Source organism: Choloepus didactylus, chromosome 2 (genome assembly GCF_015220235.1).
Source record: "Choloepus didactylus isolate mChoDid1 chromosome 2, mChoDid1.pri, whole genome shotgun sequence".
In the NCBI taxonomy this organism is placed as follows: Eukaryota; Metazoa; Chordata; class Mammalia; order Pilosa; family Megalonychidae; genus Choloepus; species Choloepus didactylus.
Window position 1 is genome coordinate 158,199,326 of NC_051308.1, and position 17,694 is coordinate 158,217,019.

The window sequence follows — 17,694 nt, forward strand, 5'->3', positions numbered from 1 at the left end:
TCCTAAGATAGTTACTATACTGTTCATTGTCCCTTTATATGTTGGGGTTTGAGAGCTCAGCTCACTACCAAGGCGTCTTAGGAGTTTTCCCACAATTAGAATGAGATCCAAGGTTTTACCCTAATGATCCAAAGTCCAAATAACTTTTTTCTTTTTATAGATGTGGTAGCTTAAAAAGTGGTCCCCTATTGTGAGTTTCTTAAAATAAAGAAAAAAAAAGTTATTTAGACAATTATGTATATAAACACAAAATAACAGTAGATACTCCAAAAAAAAAAAAAAATTAAAGAAGGTTACTATTTGATATCTCTGTCATTAAAAATTTTAAACAGTTTTAAAGTTGGAAGGATGGCAATGATATAAATGTGGGTCCCTTATTTATTCTTGACTAGTGCTATTATAATCCCTGTGCCAATTTTCCTTTCTTCTTATAGTTCTGGATTTTCCTTTCCACATCCTAGAGAGGGAATTACAAAGTTGTTCACTGTTCCTCTCTTAAGAAAGCATGGCAACTGAAAGGGAAAAATAAAAGCTTAGGTCTAAAGATAATGCACAATGAGGACAATTGAGAATTGACTATAGTTCATTTATTTTGAACATTTCTATTTCTTCAAGGTCTAATTTCCCCTCAAAACTGTCTTACATAAAAACAGACTTCTCATTTTTAATGTTCTAATCAGGAAAACTTTGAATGTGTACTTAATTTTGATATAGGGGAAAAGAAATTGTAGGTTTCCTTGTTCTTTCTCATTGCCCCACATAGGAAAAAATATATAGCAGACTTCTTGTGAATGAGCAAATAGTTAATGAACTCTCTTTGAATTCATTATGCATTTTTGAACCAGATTCTCTCTAGTTAGAGGTGAAAAACTTTTGCGAGTTGCTGGAATTGTCAGGCCCTTTAATATAGTCTGAAAGAACAAATGATGTTTTCTTAAAAATAAAAAACAAAAAGTTTAACTTGGGCTAACATTTACTTTAACAAATTTTTAATTTGAGGGGGGTCGGAAATGAAACCCACCTATTGGATACAACTGGCAGACTTGTCCATGACTGGTTCCACCTCTCTGAAATCTGACATCAATTTGATGAGTCTTTGTCAAAAGTCTCCTCTGGTTTGGAATCCCCAGGGCTCTGCCCAGGGTCCTAGTACCAATGTGTGTGGGTGGTACAGCTGGGGGGTGGGGTGGGAGAGGGCTCTAAAATACTTTTCTTTCAGAGCCAGTAAGAGTGGCAGCAACACAGGAATTCGTGATAAGGGTGACATATCCAAAAAGTACAGTTGAATTGAGTTCAGGTTCTAATTTACAAAGACATTTGTTCAAGGAAATGAAATAAGCTTCAGTGGCAGAGAGAATCCAAAAGGAGCCGAGAGGTCACTCTGGTGGGCACTCTTACACACACTTTAGACAACCCTTTTTAGGTTCTAAAGAATTGGGGTAGCTGGTGGTGGATACCTGAAACTATCAAACTACAACCCAGAACCCATGAATCTCGAAGACAGTTGTATAAAAATGTAGCTTATGAGGGGTGACAATGGGATTGGGAAAGCCATAAGGACCACACTCCACTTTGTCTAGTTTATGGATGGATGAGTAGAAAAATAGGGGAAGGAAACAAACAGACAAAGGTACCCAGTGTTCTTTTTTACTTCAATTGCTCTTTTTCGCTCTAATTATTATTCTTGTTATTTTTGTGTGTGTGCTAATGAAGGTGTCAGGGATTGATTTGGGTGATGAATATACCACTATGTAACGGTACTGTAAACAATCGAAAGTACGATTTGTTTTGTATGACTGCGTGGTATGTGAATATATCTCAATAAAATGAAGATTAAAAAAACAAACAAAAAAAACAAAGACATTTGTTCAAATTCCTACCATTATCATGATGACCATCTAAACATCCATAGCATCCTCATCCCTGCCATACTATAAAAAAGTCAAGGATGAATCATCTAAGCTAAGAAGGGGAATGAGGCATGGGGAAGAAGACTCAAATCAAAGAAACCATGGTAAATGCAACATAACTGTTAATTCACAATTAGGAAAACATCCTCACACATTCACCTGTATACGTTCTTCCAGGTTCATATTGAGTTTGGTGTAGCCCTAGCTTGGGAGGTCTAGGATGTTGCTTAGCAACAGAAGGGAAAGACCAACTGAGAATCTGTAGAATGTGTCATATGCTCATGCATATCTTATAACTGTCTTCATACTTACTATCTAGATACCATATATGGAATTAAGAACTGTTATTATAAGTAAAAATACACAACTTATGTCTTATTTAAATTTTTTAATATACAATTTTTTACCTCACAGATACATTGTTAAGAAAATCAGTCAAATTTTTTGATTTTCCTTGTGTCTCTTTTTCCTCTTCTGAGAATTCTCTCGGATAATATTGTATAGCAGCATTTTTGGGATATGCCCTAATATATTAAAAGAAAACTGAGTATCAAAACTTAGAACAAAGAAAAGCAAATACATAGCATGACATCTCAAAGGTTTATCTCTGTGACAATAATATTAGGATATTATTCTATATTTAAATTTTATAAATTTAGTATATATTTTTCTTTATTCTAGACAATTGATGTTGAGTGCCATTCAAAGTCCAGGTGTATTTCCCTCCAACTTAATTAACAAGCTCTTATTTTTTTACCTTTTTGTTTTGAAAGAATTTTAAACTTATAGGAAAGTGGTAAGAATGGTACAAAGAACTCCATATACTCTTCACCCAGAGACTCACCAATTATTAACAGCTTACCATATTTGCTTTATCATTCTCTCCTTTAATTTACCTAAATCTGTGGTTTTAATCAAGGTGATTTTGCCCTCCAGGGAGCATTTGGCCATGTCTGGAGATATTTTTGGTTGTCACCACTTGGGAGATAGTGCTACTGGCATCTAGTGGGTAGAGCCCAGAAATCCTGCTAAACAGCCTAAAGTGAATAGGACAGTAACCACCACCACCCCCAGCAGAGAATTAACCAGCAAAATGTCAATAGTGCCAAGGAAGAGAAACCCTGCCCTAAATATACAAAACTAAGAACACTTTACATTTCATCAGTGATGGCAGCACCGTCTCTAGAATAAGTCTGTCTGCTCTCAGGGATCCATCCCAACCTCTACATTGAACATACCACGTTGTATTGTGCCTCTTGGCTTCTTTATCATTCTCATCCACTAGACTTGGGGAGCTCCTTGATCCTGGGGTGTGGGGCCAGAGAAAGGTCATATGACAAGTTGTCTTTAAGAGTGTGGACTCTGGACTCAGGTTGCCAGGTTTTAAAACCTGGTTCTGTCACTTACTAATGACGTGACCCTGAGCTAATTATTTAACCTCTTGGTGCTTGTTTTCTTGTCTCTAAATGGAATTCTTAAATTACCTTGCTCACAGGATAATTAAAAGGATTGAACATGTGTCAATACAGGCAAAGCTCTTAGAACAGTTTAAGTCCTCAGTAAAATATAAGGTAGTATTTAATCTGTGTTTGTTGAACAATTGTCAGTAAAAGGTCTCTGTGAGAGAAAATATTTTAAATGGAGAGTCATCAGAGGGATAAAGAATTTTGCTCATATTTAATGGAACAATTCAGTCTTTCTTCCCTGATAGATCAGCATCCATAGCAGAAAGCAGAGTGGTAAAATAGAAAAAATATTGATATTGGAACCAGAAAGACTTATGTTTAAATCTCAGCTTCACCTTTTAATTTCCACCCCACATTCCTCTATGAAGTTTTGTTGCCAAGGAAAGCAGAGAGATTAGACAATAGCTTCAGGGGTCTAGAGAGTTCTGTTTGTTGTTTGTTTTAATGATAGGATTTATGGCAGTTTGCATGCACCCATATTTCCTTTCCACCCTGCTTACTTCCACCATTTTACTATAAACACTGGTTACATTTTATCTGGCTTAATTACAACAGGCTCCTACCTGGCCAGTTTCCCCAATTCCAGGCTCCCTCTTCCCTTTTCTGCTCTCTAATTCATACTGCCTAGCTCATCTGATTTTAATAGTCTTTCATCCTGCCTCTCCTTTGATTCAGAACTTGCCAAAGTTTCCTACTGCCTGCCACAGAGAACCCACGTCTCCACCTATCTTCTGTTACTCCCTTCATTTTACTCAGGACAGCTTCCTCATGGTCCCACACAAATCTGGTCTTCCCATCCCCTTCAATTGTTCAGCTTGCTTACTCCCACTCCCCCCCAATTCTGGGCTGTTTTCCCTTTCTCTAAGTCTTCAAATCATATTCAAAATTCATAGCTAATAATGTATGATCTCACTGATTTGAAACAATTAGAATAAGCAAATTCATAGAGTCAGAATCTAGAATATAGGCTACTATGGGATGGGGTAGGGATAGGAAATGGGAGGTTAAGGCTTAAAATGTACAGAGTTCCTATTTGGAATGATGGAAATATTTCATAATGGATAGTAGTGATGGTAGCGCAACACTGAGAATGCAATTAACAGTACTGAAATATGTATCTGAATATGACTAAAAGGGGAACTATTAGGTTGTATATACGGTAACAGAATAAAATTTTTTTAAAGTCCAGGGAACTACACTATACAAACAGTGACTCCTAAGTTAATCCATGGACTTTAATTGATAGTTCAATTATTAACATATGCTATCATCAATTGTAACAGTTCCACACTGATGCAAGGTATTGGTGGTAGGGTGGTGTATGGGAATCCTGGATTTTATGCTTGATTGTTCTGTAAACCCATAACTTCTCTAATAAAGAAAAAAATACAAAAAATTATGGCTTATTTTCTGCAAATGTAAAATTATTTCAAAATAAAAAGATTTTTAAAATCCTGAAAATTAGACAGTTAGCTACATATTACACAATATTCAAAGCCTAGCTAAAGTCCACAGAGCATTCCTTCAGCAATTCCTTTCACATCAATTCATTCATTGAATAAATTTTGATGGCTAGCTTGCTGTGTGAAAATGATATGTTTTGTCCACTCAAGAAGCTCCAGATCTAGGGCCAATAGCATGTAAACAGATGAGTACAAAATGGTTCCTAAATCCTATAATAAAGATACCTCTAAGCAATATTGGGGACCCAGGGGTAGGAGTGATCAGCTCTATCTCGTGTTTCCAGGAAATCTTCCCAGAGGAGGGGGCACTGAACTGCATCTGAAAGGGTGAAGAGAGGTTTCCCAGGTGGACAAGGCAGTGAAGGGCATTGTATACAGAGGAAAAATATGGGCAAAAACTGGAAGCAGCTCATACGGCTAGCAATTAGCGAGTCTAACTGGGACGAGGGGACAATGAGGCTAGAAAGGCGGATGATGCCTTATCATGGAGGAAGGAGGACCTAGCACGCCATCCTAAGGGGTCTGGGTATATTTCTGCAAGTGATGGGAAGCTAATTAAGAGGTTTACACACTGAAGTGACATAATCTGATCTTATGTTCAAGAATAATCGCCTAGATGGTACACAAGAGCATACTCGTGTGGAAAGGAAAATCAGTTAGAAGGCAATTGTAATATTCCAAGCGAGAGATGACCAGGGCCCCTTCTCTGAAAGCTGCACTATAATTATTAATAGTACTTGTTTTCCCACTTCATCGTCTTTACAGTCTTAGACAATTAGCTCTCATTTTCCTGTTAAGAATTTTAAGAAGATTGTTGAGCAGATTACAGAGAGTATATCTTCCTGAATTGAAAGACTCTGTGATGATCTATGCTATCATTGTCAATTTGTTTCTATTTATTATAAAAGATCTCTTAAAATATTCATAGAAGTTGCTAATTTGTTTTACAAATACATAAATCCACCACATACTTACCATTTGGTCTGAGTACTTATATCCTTTGTTTGGGGGACTACTTGCATGCCAACATCTTTCTCAAGTTGCTTAATGGTAAAATTTTTATCTGGGTAGGATGTGCATTCAATATAGCCATCTTTTACACTGGAAGCATTTTGGTCCCTGAACTTAATCGGTGAACCAAATTCACTTCGTTTTCGAGAAATCATGTATGTAATCTGTAACATATATAAGCAGTATAGGTAACAAAATCAAGTCTCCGGAGAAAAATGGATGTGTGGTAGACAATGTTGGTGCTCTGCCCAGATCCTCTTGGATCCGTTTATACACTTTCTGTGCACCCCTGCAGCTCCATGTGCTTTTGATTCCATCGGCCAGTGCCTGCTGCTCCTCTTTGGAGGACAGCTTGAGGGCTATGGGAAGAGATTGTCAGTTTACTTCTTGACCAATGACGGGCTGTTAGGGGCATACATAAGCCTAGATTTCCTGATTCCATTTGGGACAACTCTAAGGTATAACTTACAATCCAGAGTTCCCTGTGGGTTCAGACAGAAGCCTTCCTCTGCCAGACTTGTGCCTGAGATTGCCCCTTTCAGGGCCTCCTCCACTCCGCTGCCCTGATGCCTTTTCCTGGTCTCTTACAAGACACTTTTACAGTAAGTCATTCACACACTAATCCTCCTCTCAGGGGCAGCCTCTGGGAACCCCACCTAAGGCAATGGCCATTCTTCCCTCAAAAAGAACCATATTCCCAACACAAGCATGCAATTTAACCTAATGGAATCCTCAGGAATAAATGCTGTTCAGCTACAGGGAAGTAATGACCAGAGATCATATTTAAGCCTCTGACCTGCTTTGTAGATTCCTTAACTGATTCTTCCTCTATTTCTTTTTCACTGCCCAGAGAAACCCATGGTTTAGAGACAGGTGGTTTATAAATATATATGTCTTCAGGGATATATTCTTTATATTCTTCCTGTTCTTCTGGTACTTCTGGGGCCTAGAGTAAGATAAATAGCATTCCAAATAAATAGCCAGACATGTATTAACTTTTGTAATAAACCCTACTTTTATATAAATGCATTTAACAGTTTCTTTTTTTTACTTTGTTAGCTCAAGCTTTTGAATTATGAAAAGGAAATTAAACAAAAAAGGGAAGCGTGAAGAAAGAAAAAGATAGGGATATCAAGGACATGGAAAGAAGAAAAAAGGAAAAAAATAAGGAAGAGGAAAAAAGGAAAAGATATATGATAAGGAAAAAGCATTTACTGTACATCTTTACTTATACAGAATGCTAAAATTTATTGATCAAGTATAAAACTACTTTTCTCTAATTTAATGTAATGCTCTTTGAGATAAGGATCAATACAAATAATTATGATATTCATAAATATTGAGTGAATATTTTTAGGTCTAGATGTCCACAAGGAGATCATATATAGATATGGATGTTCACTGCTACTTTGTAATAGTGAAAAAACGGACAATCAAAATGAGTATAAAGAGGGGAATGGATTGATAAATTGTGGTCTAATCACTACAATAAAATCACATGAAGTAATTACAATGAACAAACTTGATCTACATATATATGTTATCTAAATTTAGCAACATGGACAGATCTTAGAATTTTATAATTCAGTGAAAAGCACAAGTTGTGGAATGATTTGTATAATATAATACAATTTTGATGTGAACTTTAATAGAACAAGAATACACTTTATTTGTGGAGCATACATATAAAGGTAAAAGAATAAAACCGTGGATGAGAAGAATATATAACAACTTTAGAATAATGGTACCTATAGGGATGAATGAGGAAAATGAATTAGAGAAGATGCAAGAGGGATTGGAACACTATCAATAATACTTTATTTCCTTTTAATAAAAGGTTTTGAAGTAAGTATGATAATATTAGCATTTGTTAATTCTGAATGGTGATTATGTGGCTACTTGTTATACTACTCTCTGTACTTTTCTATATATTTGAAATATTTCACGATAACAAAAATTAAACATATACAGAAAAGCAACCATAAAAATAAAATTGAAAATTTTAAGGCTAAGTGAAAGATTATTTTTTAAAAACTTCAAAACATTTTACAATTTTATATTTTCCTTTCTTTTTATTGCTTATGGGATGACCAACCAAAGCTCTCTATCTCCCTCAAACAATCAGACCTAATCTTTACTATGTGGCTATTTGCCTCCAACAAGGATGAGAGATCAGAAGGTGAGTCTCATCAATTCATTACCCTTTATGACCACCTCGAATGAAACACCCCAATGGTGAACTTAATATCTTTCCCTGGAAACTACCATTCTTTTGTTTTCTGCTCATCTTTGATATCTCCTTCCTCAACTGCCCAATGACCAAGCTGTCCTTTTAAAACTTTGTTTTTAAATAATCATGGCAAATATATATGGAGCCCCTAACTTTGTTCCAGGCACTATGCAAAGGGCTTTACCTGTACTACCCCATATAATCCCCAGGCCTGCCCTGGAAATGGACACTATTTATGGCACCATTTTACAAATGAGTGGTTCAGTAACTTACCCAAAGTCATAGTGATGGCAGGAGAGGAGGAGAACAGGAGTCTGGCCCAGGGAGTAGCCAAGAACCCAGCACTCCAGATTTCCTCTTATTGGCCAATGACAGACAAATAATTGGAATACCTGCTACCTTGAGATACTGATTTAGTTCATCCCACATTTACAGCACAGTTACTCTAGGAGCCATGACCTGATTTGGGCCATGGGGAAATAGAAATGAATGAAAATAACCATAACCATATTTAGGGCTTCCCCAGGGATACAGCTTCCTTCTGGCAACAAAAAATTGCAAGGGTTTGGGGTACACTTACATTTAAATAGTTTTCTTTGCCCTCTTCAGTTCCAATAAGAAAAAAGTTAAGTCCAAATTTGAAGTCTTTATCATAAACAAGCAGAAGCTCATCTCCAGGATATTCCTATAGGAATACAAGCAACAGAGAAGGCTAAAGTTCAGTGGTCATTCAGTTTATTCAGACATTGACACACAAAATTGGTATTTCTCCAATAAATCAATCATAGAGTATAAAAGATAACCATTGTGCTAATCTATAGCTAATGATCCCAAATTGGAAAATTATTTTATTTACATCAAAAAAGCTCTCAAAACACAATGGGTTCAGGAAAATTTACCATGCAATTTTCTTCCTGAAGAGAAAAGAGGAGCATTACTTTCATTTGGTGGTGTGTTTTGTAGCATGTTTGGAAACAAAAACGGAACCAAAATTAACTAAATAAATCAGCTTGGGGAAAAAAAGGTGGATTCCTATTCTAGTTAAAATTGGGCAGGGATGAACTTTTCTGATTGTGGGATGAGATGACCAGTCATAGACAGGACTTTCCTATTCCTATTCACAGGATCATCAAACAAGATTCCAAAGGAGGCATGGGCAAGCTATCATTTGCCTAGGGTAATGTGGAGTGGCAGTCTTTTAAATGTAACCTTAAAACTGTAAGCAAGCTGTGAATTTGAGCTTTAGTCTCAGAGGAGCAATATGTAAAGTCTGCACATAGGTATGAATGAATAGGCTTTCATCTATCACCCCAGACTTGGAGGCACAATGCTCCAGGTATCATAGAGGATGTAATCCTAAAGGAAGTAGTAAATAACCGAGATAAGGAACTAATGAAGTTCTCCAGACCCCTGTTATCTGTTACTCAAGATGATTATCATTCTTTGTTTCTAACATGTATAAAAGCCAATTGAAAAATAACTATGGGGAGGCAGATTTGGGAAGTTTCTCCTGCCCTCACACTGGTGTAAATAAACCTCCTTTTCAGCCACAGCCTGTTTGGTGTGTCTGTACATTAAGCCACACAGAGTGATAAACCCAGATTTGGGAGGGACCTCATCTACAATGGGGAATGGCAGATTTGAACTCAATGATAGCTCCAACTTTTGTTATTATTGTGGGAGCCCCAGGCCTGGAGCCTTCCCCAAGGGCCTTGAAGACTGTGCACACAGCAACTTGTGTGACCTAGGCCAGTTAAAGTTTGACCTACTCTGCTTGTAAAATCAGGCCTCTGGTGCTAAATGTAATCTATAGCTTACCTCCCTCCTGAAACTACCTCCTCCCTGAAACTCCCTGAGATACTATTATCATCTACAAGATAACCTATAATCCTCCCATCTTCCCTGTTGACTACAATTCATCCCTCCTTATGTTCATAAGACCCCCGCTCCCATGCTTATGCTCTCATACCCACTGGGATGTCTTTGTCCTAACCCTTATAAACCACTCCCTGGCACCCTCTGCTTTTGTGGAGTATCTTCATGTTGAGCTCTGAACCCGTCACCATTCAGAGCAGCTACTGAATCCAGGGCAATGTTACCAACTTCCATTTCCTTAGTAAGTAAGCCCTGAGTAAAATCTCATGTCTCAGAACATGCCTGGCATCTTCTTTAGTCCTTTGGCTGCAAAAGCCCCTTTGGACTGTGACAATTGGCGAGCCAGCCAGGAGACTAAAGAAATCCCCAGCACTGACAACATGAACTTGGGGAAGGGAAAGGGGAAGTCCCCAGGTGGGATACTGAGGTGGCCTGCGATGTCTATGTCGGTAGGGGTGGCTACCCTCCTAGATGAATGGAATCTGCCAAGGGAGTATGGAAATGTTTATAACTCTCCAGCTGTACTAATAGCTCTCCTGCAACAGGATGCAGGACTAGCAGGATCATGAGAAAAAAAGAAAGCTGCTAGACTGCTGCAGCAGTAGCCTGGCCATTCTTGGAGGCTGTCCATGCAGCTACAGAAAAGGTCTTAATGGTAAATGTGGCAATCTGCCACTTAGAAGAAGAATTGAAGTTAGAAAGGGATATGCAAATTGACCTAAGCAGAATTGAAAGATGCTCTGAATAAAAGTTTAAGAATACTGGCATGCCAGTACACTAGAGTAAGAGGACATAAGCTGCCCAAAAGGCAAGCTAGGCATATCCTAGCTTCCCCTGACTGGGACCCTAAAGTGTGGGACCCTGATGATTCCTCAACAAAAGATGATGAGCCCCTGTCTGACTGGGAAATTAAAACTGAGGAAAGTAAGCAAGCTCCTCTTGTGGTCCAACAAAAGGTTAAGAACAGAGCAAATTCAATGCCCTGATCCCCCAACGAGGGAAGATGGTGTGGCAGCCGCCCTAGCAGCAGCTCCTGATCAAAAGGTGCCTTCCCCCAGATGAACTATGGCAGTATATCAGTATAAACTACCAGGAAACCATCAAGCAATAACTGCCAGTATCAAAGAATTAGAGAAAGTGGGCATATAATCCCCACTCACAGCCCATTTAATAGCCTTGTCTGGCCAACTGAAAAACCTAATAGTACCTGGCAAATGACTACTAATTATAGTGAATTTAATATAGCAACCCCTCCTTTGTTTGCAGCTGTGCCAAATATAGCTATCTTGTTGCAGAATGTGAGTACTCAATTAAGCCAATTTTACTTTGTGTTAAACCTTGCTAAAGCTTATTTTAGTATCTTAGATCCCTCCAGCCAGCCAGTGCCCACCTTCAGGTGGGAAAAACAACAATGGACATTTGATGTGCTTCTACAAGGACTGGCAGAACAAGATTTAAAGAAATGGACACCCCCTAAAAATGTCACTATGTTTCACTATATTGATGATATCATGCTAACCAATAATTCTCTTCCAGAAATAGAAATTGCTGCTAGCACAGTGGTGACCCACCTTGAAAGCCAAGGATGGGTGATACAACAAAGCAAATTACGAGGGCCTGGACATTCTGTCAAGTTCTTGGGTACTGTCTGGTTGGGTAAAACTAAAGCTATTCCTTCAGCTGTCATTCATAAAATACAAAGTTATCCCACACTGCATACTCCTAAACAGTTAATAGCTTTTCTTGGTTTATTAGGTTACTGGAAACTGCTTATACAAATTCTAAAACATTCGTACACCCTAATTAGAAAAGGAAAAGTGTGGGAATGGGATTTTCCATGGCAGGCTGTGTTTTAAAAAGCTAAGCAAACTATTGTATAAGCATAACCTTTAAGAGGAGTGGACCCTGATATACCGTGTGAATTGGGTGAGGCCAGTGCTGATACTGGCTTTGGGGAGGGTTTGTGGCAAAGGCAACAGGCTAAATGTGTACCTGTTGGATTTTGGTACCAACTATGGAAGGGTGCAGAACTCAGATACAGCCCTTTGAAGAAGGGCTAACTCAAAGGTGTCCAGTGATCTTACAGATGGCCATACCCATACAAGGGTGGATACAGGACATTATAAACAAGCCCCATTCAGGGAGTGCTCAACTGATCACGCTGACAAAATGGAAAGCCTACTTCCTACAATGCAGCATTTTTAACAACAGCCCTTTGTGTGCAGAGATGCATGAAATTTTAGGACCGGTTTCCTATGTGGAAAAACAGCATGCTCCACTTCCTGTCGATCCTCCCGAGGTGGCTCCTCCCATGCCCACCATTGACAGACAAAGACGTATACCTGGCTCTGCATGGTATACTGACAGATTGGCACATGGGCAATCTGCTACTTAGATGGCTGTGGCTGTCCAGCCCAGTATGGACACCTTCTGGTGGGAGACTGGAGCTTTGCAAAGCAGCCAGTGGACTGAGCCACAGGCTGTAAGGATGGTTATTGTCCACGAATGCAAGGTAACCATTTTTCATGTCTTTGCCCATAATACCAATTCATTTACCAGGTAACATAGAATCAGATGCCCTGGCAAAGATCCGCAGCCTAGCACCAACAAAGCATGAAGCTGCTATGTGGCTGTATCAAAAAACAGGGCACAAGGATATGAGATCCTATGGAGGTTGGCACAGCAATTTCAACTACCTATCACCCAACACCAATTAAAAGGAGTAGTGGCCGCTTGCCCCTCCTGCTTGCTGAGACAGCCCAAAAATGCTTCCCCACTGACTTGGGCACATCAACCAAAACCATATCCCTGTTACCTGACAGCAAGTAGACTATCTGGGCCCCGTTCCTCTGTCCAAAGGGGCAAAATATGCCTTCACCAACCTAAGTACGCCTACAGGACTGCTGCTGGCCTTCCCAGTGGGCAAGGCCAACCAACAGGCTACAATATGTAGCCTAGAAAAATTGAGTGCCTCTTTGGGGTCCCCATGCACATGGACAGTGATAGAGGGACTCTATTTACTGGGCAGTCAACCCAAGCCTGGGCTGCTGAACATGATGTCCTCTGGACACCTGCCCTACAACCCCACTGCAGCAGAGTTGATTGAGAGAATGAATGGCCTTTTGAAAGAACACTTGAAAGATAATAAAATTTCCCTACAGCAATGGACTCGATGACTGCATTCAGTGCTAATCAGTATCAACTCCAGGTCTGGGGAGGCTGCCCCTGTTCCTGTCGAGATGGTAACCACTGGGCCTGTGCAAGTTTTGCAAATTCAGGTAAAGGGACCAGTAACCTTACAACCACAGCAAGGTAACAAAAACAATTTACTCCTTATGACTCCCGGGGATGAATGTAGACCCGGCATCGTGGGACTGAGAGTATCTTCTTGACCAAAAGGGGGATGCAAAATGAGACGAAATGGTTTCAGTGGCTGAGAGATTCCAAATGGAGTCGAGAGGTCACTCTGGTGGACATTCTTATGCACTATATAGATAACACCTCTTAGGCTTTAATGTATTGGAATAGCTAGAAGTAAATACCTGACACTACCAAACTCCAACCCAGCAGCCTGGACTCCTGAAGACAATTATATAATAATGTAGATTACAAGGGGTGACTGTGTGATTTTGAAGACCTTGTGGATCACACCCCCTTTATCTAGTGTATGGATGAGTGGAGGAATGGGGATAAAAACTAAAGGACAAATGGGGTGGGATGGGGGGATGATTTGGGTGTTTTTTTTTTCACTTTTATTTTTTATTCTTGTTCTGGTTCTTTCTGATGTAAGGAAAATGTTCAGAGATAGATTGTGGTGATGAACGCATAACTATGTTATCATACTGTGGATAGTGGATTGCATATCATGGATGATTGTATGATGTGTGAATGTATTTCAATAAAACTGAATTAAAAAAAAAACAAAAACAATTTACTCTTGCCTGTGCCACAAACACCCGAAATTGGGGAAAATAAGGTCAACTGGCTCTGGTTCTAGCCCATGCAGCCACGCTGGTTGAGAATCCTAAGCCCATAGGGTATTAGAATTACCTAAAATGCCAAAAGTTACTTGCATTACCAACCCAGGACCCCCATCCCCTAGGGAAATGTATGCATAATTCTGTAAACACTCATTATGCCCCAAGTTGACTGTAGATCTGACCCCGAAGGGCTCCCTGCCGCTGCAGAGGGAGAAAAATATAGCATGTAAACCACCCTCCTCACTTGGAACTCTTCTATCTACTAATGAAAACTTAGCTTATGTATTATTAAACCACCCAGCCATCCAGTTTAATGCCTACCTGTACCATTAATTCTTGTTAAAAATTGTATATTACTGTTTCAATAATGCATTAACTGAAGTGTTTTAAGTACTTAGCATTATTCTAAAACATTTAAATTTTAATGGTAATTATATGTTGTAGAATGTTTGCTTGAAAACAGTTTCCAAAATTATTTTGGTAACTTAAGTATAAAAAATATAAAGGTTTTTTTAAACATTTTTATTAAAAGGAAAAAGAAAGTAGTTTTGTCCTAGATGGGTTGTTTCAGAATGAAGAAAAGAGAAAATGTAGGACAAAACCTGAATAGATACAGAAAGTTGCAGAAAGTTTGCAGAAAGGGAAATTTATTTCTCTGGTCAAAGTTAGGAAACAGTAAAAACTAGATCTAAAATAAAGCAGACTGCCTGGTAGTTTTATCCTTTAGCTATTTCAGCCCCAGGTGTACTTGTGCTTTAATTAATATTCAATGCTGTGTATATATACCCGATAACTCACAAAAATGTAACACAAACTCTTAATCACATACAAGATCATATACAAAATATTGAACATTTATCTGATGATCCTTGGTCCAAATGGTTTAATTCTTTAACTTGCCATGGCACCACTTATTAATAGGATTACTGTCTATATCTAGACGTTTACTTGTACTCTGCTGTTTACTTTATTGTTGTTGTGGATTATGGATGCAATGTCTGTCCTATGGTCAACGCAAATTGCTGTGTGGGGGTGGATTGTGGGAGCCCTGGGCCAGGGCCTTGCCCAAGGGCCTTGAAGACTGTACACACAGCAGCTTGTATGACCTAGGTCAGTTAAGGTTTGACCTACTCTGCTTGTAAAATCAGGTCTCTGGCACTAAATGTAATCTATACCTTACCTCTCTCCTGAAATTACTTTTTCCCTGAAACTCCCTGAGATACTATTGTCTACATATAACCTATAATGCTCCCATCTTCCCTGCTGACTATAATCCACCCCCCCCCATGTCCACAAGACCCCCACTCCTGAGCTTATGCTTCCATATCTATTGGAATGTTTTTGTCTGAACCCTTATAAACCACTCCCTGGCATCCCCTGATTTTGTGGAGTATCTTCACGTTGAGCTCTGAACCTGCCAGAATTCAGAGCCACTACTAAATCCATGGCAATGTGACTGACTTCCATTTCCACAGTACGTAAGCCCTGAATAAAAGCTCATGTCTCAGAACGTGCTTGGCATCTTCTTTAGTCTTTCGGCTGCAAAACCCACTGTGGGCCGTGACAACTATGTACCGGGAAAAGGAACCGCATGAGCTAGAACTAAGAAATAAAGATAAATATTGGACTCACCCGGACAATTTTTTTGACTGGGTAGAAATCAGATACTGCAGCTCTATTAACCAAGTCCTCAATAATATGTTCTTTTCTGATAAGTTTATAAGGTTGTTTATCTGTGACATCTTCATCTATTCGACAGTTAAATATTTCCTGGGTTTTGGTAGTTAACACTATAGGATAAACTTCTGGATGACCTAGTAATGACAAAGCAAAATTTGGACATTAAATGTAACCACTTAAAATAATAGCAATAGGAAACATGCTATCATTTGCTTTAAATATTCTCAATTAAAATTTTAAAAGTCTTTAAAAGTGTTCTTATTTTAGAAGTAAATATATTCATTATAAAACATTTTGGAATAGGTAAAAAGAAGAAACTAACGATGACTCCTGATACCATCTTGCATAGAGAACCTCTATTAATATTTTGCTCTATCACCTCTACCAAATCTATATATTATACTTCATGTGAAATTCTAAATCCTGCTTTTAACACTTACTGTTATGTCACAAGTATTTTACTAGGACATTAAATAATCTCAAACATCATTTTAAATTAATTTAATTCTGCAGTATAATTTTTAAATCCTCGTTGGCAAGCACATTTCTTTCCTATGTGTTTCCAATTATTGTAAAAAAAATGCTGCAAATAAATAACTAGTGCATACATTTTTATCACATTTTAATTTTTTTAGGATAGATTTAAAAAGTGAGATGACTGGTCAAAGATAAAATCTTTTAAGGCTCTTTCGAATCGAACTTGCTTTTGTAAGCCACCCCCAACCTCACTCCTTGCCAAAAACTCCCTCACGCTAGGTGACCTTGCTTCCTATTTCACAGAGGGAATAGGGTCTGTGTAGCACAAAATCCTGCCACCGCCTTTCTGCCCTCATGTTCAATCAGGAGATCCGCCCTCCCCTCCGACTTGGCTCTGCGGTGTGTCTTGTCCACCTTGCTCAACAATCAGCTATTCCTCTCCTTTTAAACTTTCCTATTTGAATACTGTTGTCACTCAACATGTTGATTCGCTCAACTGGCTCCCATTTTAAAGGAACCTTGCCTTGAGCCTATATAGGTGCTTCTGTTCCCTAGGGCTCTTTATTTTAATAGTCAAATTAAATTTACTCAGTGTGCCAGTTTGAATGTATTATGTCCCCCAAAACACCAGTATCTCTGATGCAGTCTTGTGGAGGCAGACATACTAGTGTTGATTAGATTAGAATCCTTTGAGTGTTTCCATGGAGATGTGACTCAATCAAGTGTGGGCAAGACTTTGATTGGATAATTCCCATGGAGGTGTTATCCCGCCCATTCAGGGTAGGTCTGAATTAAATCACTGGAGCCATATAAACGAGCAGACAGACAGAGGGAACTCAGAGCAACTGAGAGTGACATCTTGAAGAGGAGCTGCAGCCTAGAGAGGAACATCCTGGGAGAAAGCCATTTTGAAACCAGAACTCTGGAGCAGATGCCAGCCATGTGCCTTCCCAGCTAACAGAGGTTTTCCAGATGCCATTGACCATCCTCCAGTGAAGGTACCCAATTGCTGATGCATTACCATGGACACTTTATGGCCTTCAGACTGTAACTGTATAACCAAATAAACCCCCTTTTATAAAAGCCAATCCATTTCTGGTGTTTTACATTCTTGCAGCAATAGCAAACTGGAACACTCAGTTCTTCTCATCTTTTAATACTTTCTTCCAAATAATCCTTTGGTAGTAGGAAAGAAGTGGCATAGGGAGTCCCCTATTTCCCTCTGGTTCACTAGCCTTAGGATTACCCTCAGAAGAAGAGGAGGCAGGAGGAATTCAGAAGACTTTCATTGCTGTCCTTCCTGTCCCTTTCCACCCACCCCAGAGCAGTCCTCAGCAGCAGCAAGCGCTGGAACAGTGGGTGAAAGAGGACAATATAATGTTTTGCCTGCTCCTCTCCCTTCTCTCAAGCCTTCTCATTTTCTTATCCTTATTACCAACATCAGCGTCTACCATCCTAGTCTCAGCTGCACATCCATCCCCAGAACCCCTTCCCCCAACTCTGCATTCCCAGAGTCCCAGGGTCCCAGGGCACACTGCACACCTGGATATCCTGACAGTCCCCCTCCCACTTCTCTATAGATGGGCCAGCAAGGGTAGAAGT

At 39.2% G+C, this 17,694-nt stretch overlaps 1 protein-coding gene across 6 annotated transcripts in view; it reads right to left on the reverse strand.

The window, feature by feature from the left end:
• DNAI3 (dynein axonemal intermediate chain 3) overlaps positions 1–17,694 on the reverse strand; it is a 100,904-nt gene that overhangs the window by 64,315 nt on the left and 18,895 nt on the right. For 5 of the 6 annotated variants that reach the window (XR_005215326.1, XR_005215327.1, XM_037826747.1 and 2 more), the window contains exons 4-8: positions 15,568–15,749; positions 8,661–8,765; positions 6,647–6,796; positions 5,815–6,014; positions 2,318–2,434 (exon numbers count right to left, since the gene is read on the reverse strand). Coding sequence is in view for 4 of the 6 variants with exons in the window: in XM_037826747.1 (XP_037682675.1) it covers positions 2,318–2,434; positions 5,815–6,014; positions 6,647–6,796; positions 8,661–8,765; positions 15,568–15,749 (754 nt within the window). In the remaining 2 variants the exon portion in view is untranslated. The remainder of the gene's footprint in view (positions 1–2,317; positions 2,435–5,814; positions 6,015–6,646; positions 6,797–8,660; positions 8,766–15,567; positions 15,750–17,694) is intronic. The other variant, XM_037826748.1, reaches the window with a different exon arrangement.